The sequence below is a fragment of the Populus alba genome, chromosome 2 (genome assembly GCF_005239225.2).
Source record: "Populus alba chromosome 2, ASM523922v2, whole genome shotgun sequence".
In the NCBI taxonomy this organism is placed as follows: domain Eukaryota; kingdom Viridiplantae; phylum Streptophyta; class Magnoliopsida; order Malpighiales; family Salicaceae; genus Populus; species Populus alba.
The window spans coordinates 18,681,627-18,684,026 of NC_133285.1; the positions used below are offsets into that span (position 1 = coordinate 18,681,627).

A 2,400-nucleotide genomic window follows, 5' to 3' on the forward strand; every position below is an offset into this window, starting at 1 on the left:
CACAATGAAAAAAAAAAAACTAACAAACCTTGTAAACACAAAAAAAAAAAAATATTATAATTTTTCAATAAGCTTTGACTATAAAAATAATGATTTTTCATGATTGTTATTGTTGTTAACAACAAATATAATGATTCTTTATAATACCCTAAAAAAATTAAAAATAATGATTAGTTACAAATTAAATTATTTTGATAATAAATAAAGGATTGATAAATTTATGCAATAGGATCTCTATCTATATATATATATATATATATATATATATATTGATTGGTTCAACCTCTTATATCTTTTGCACATTAATGGAAAATCGATTGAAGAAATCAAAGCCCAAAATCCGAGAAAATTATTATGTGAACATAGAGTAGAAGCAGAATTCTTTAAAATGATTTTTACACCGAATAAAGTTAATAAAAAGATCACGAGTTGGGAACAGAACATAACATGCCATTTAAGCCCCTGAGGGTTTAAGTTAAAAGAAAGCCCTAGTTCGTAGTAGTAAATGACAGAGTGACAGGCAGACAGACAGGGCATCTTCTTCCTCCGTAGGTTTTGGTCGGCCGGTCAGTCACATTTGCAGGTATGCTCTTCAAAACCTACTCCATTTATACTACTAGAACTAAGCACTTGTTGCATAGAAAATCTCTCATAAACCCTGCTTTCAACCTCCACACCAGACCCATTTCAAGCCTCAAAGTTGTGTGGCGCAGGGACCCACAACTAGACCATGCCATTGAGAGAGATAAGCCATACAAAATCTGCTCAAAAGTTGTCAAAGAGGTCCTTAACGAACCGGGTCAAGTAATCCCCCTTCGTTACCTCGAAAACAGGCGCGAGAGATTGCGCCTCAATGTAAGAATTTCTACTTTTCTTAATAAAAACCCTGCCCTCTTTGACGTTTACCAGGATCGAATCAAACCCAAGTCAGAACCCGTCCGTTTTGTCCGTGTTAGCCATCGGTTAAGGAATTTTCTTGAAGAAGAGAAAAGGATTGTCTTGGAAAATGAGGGGTGGATTGTTTCGAAGTTGTGTAAGTTGCTGATGATGGCTAAGGATAAGGTCCTTAGTGTGGATAAATTGGTACATGTGAAGAGAGAATTTGGTTTTCCTAATGACTTTTTGGTTAATTTGGTACCTAATTATCCAAACTATTTTAGGTTAATTGGCCCCCCTGAGGAGGGAAAGTCATTTCTTGAGTTGGTTGAATGGAATCCTGAGTTTGCAAAATCAGTAATAGAGCAAAGAGCTGAAGATGAGTTTAGGTTGACGGGAATTCGTGTTAGGCCTAATTTTTACTACAAGCTTCCTCCGGGGTTCTTCTTGAGGAAGGAGATGAGGGAGTGGATTCGGGATTGGTTGGAACTTGATTACATATCACCATATGTTGATGTGTCACACTTGGATCAAGCTTCACAGGAAATGGAGAAGAGGAATGTTGGGGTTTTCCATGAGTTGCTATCGCTTTCGTTGTTCAAGAGGATTCCAGTGCCCATATTGGGGAAGTTTAGTGATGAGTACAGGTTTTCCAACGCATTTTCAAGTGTGTTCACTAGGCATTCAGGAATATTTTACATGTCACTGAAAGGAGGGATTAAGACTGCGATGCTAAGGGAAGCTTACAAGGACGGCGAGTTGATTCAGAGGGATCCTTTGCTTGAAATAAAGGACAAGTTTGTTCAGTTGTTGGAAGAGGGGTGGCAGCAGAGACAGGAGGAGTTGAGGTCACAAAGGGAAGAGGTTAAGAAGAACAGAGTAATGGTGGCATTGGGGGATGGGGACACCGATGGACAAGAGAGCAGCAGGGATTTGGACGGGCAAGAAGTCAATTGATAGCTGTGAATTCCCAAGTTATGCTGATATCGGGAGGAAACTAAGGCAAAGGAGCAGCTGATGCTTGATGATAAGGAACAATCTTCCCAGAGTTAGACACATACTGCATGATTTTCAGTATCTCATTAAGGTTCTGAACTTCCATGAATATATGGCAATTAAAAGGTAGGGCTTTGTCATGATGGCCAGTGGTGATGGCTTGAGATTGCATAATCAATTAACTCTACCAATTGTGAGTTACAACATGTTAAATTTCTGTTGAGTTCCTAAATGTCTTTCTTCTTTGCCTGTCCTGTGCAAGGAAGCTCAAAATGAAAAGCATTTCTAAGGAAAAAGAGACTTGATTTTGTTTTAAAACAAATTGTCGAATGGAGTTGTGAGTTGAAACATGCTAGCTAATCAACAAAATCATCTTGGGTCATTTCCATCTTCTTTTTTGGTGCGCCCAAGAGGTGATAGATTGATGAACTACGCATGCCGTCATATGTGTTAGGCATTGCGGTGAATATCCTTTGTATTTGGATCTTAAGGATTATTATGGTGATGGATAAAAAAAATATATTAATT

The 2,400-nt window shown here is 38.0% G+C and overlaps 1 protein-coding gene across 1 annotated transcript; it reads left to right on the top strand.

The window, feature by feature from the left end:
* The first annotated feature begins 446 nt into the window (after positions 1 to 446).
* Positions 447 to 2,095, top strand: LOC118044125 (protein WHAT'S THIS FACTOR 1 homolog, chloroplastic). Its single transcript, XM_035052281.2, has one exon. The coding sequence runs from the start codon at positions 586 to 588 to the stop codon at positions 1,831 to 1,833; it is 1,248 nt and encodes a 415-aa protein (XP_034908172.1). The 5' UTR covers positions 447 to 585; the 3' UTR covers positions 1,834 to 2,095.
* The last annotated feature ends 305 nt before the right edge of the window (positions 2,096 to 2,400 follow it).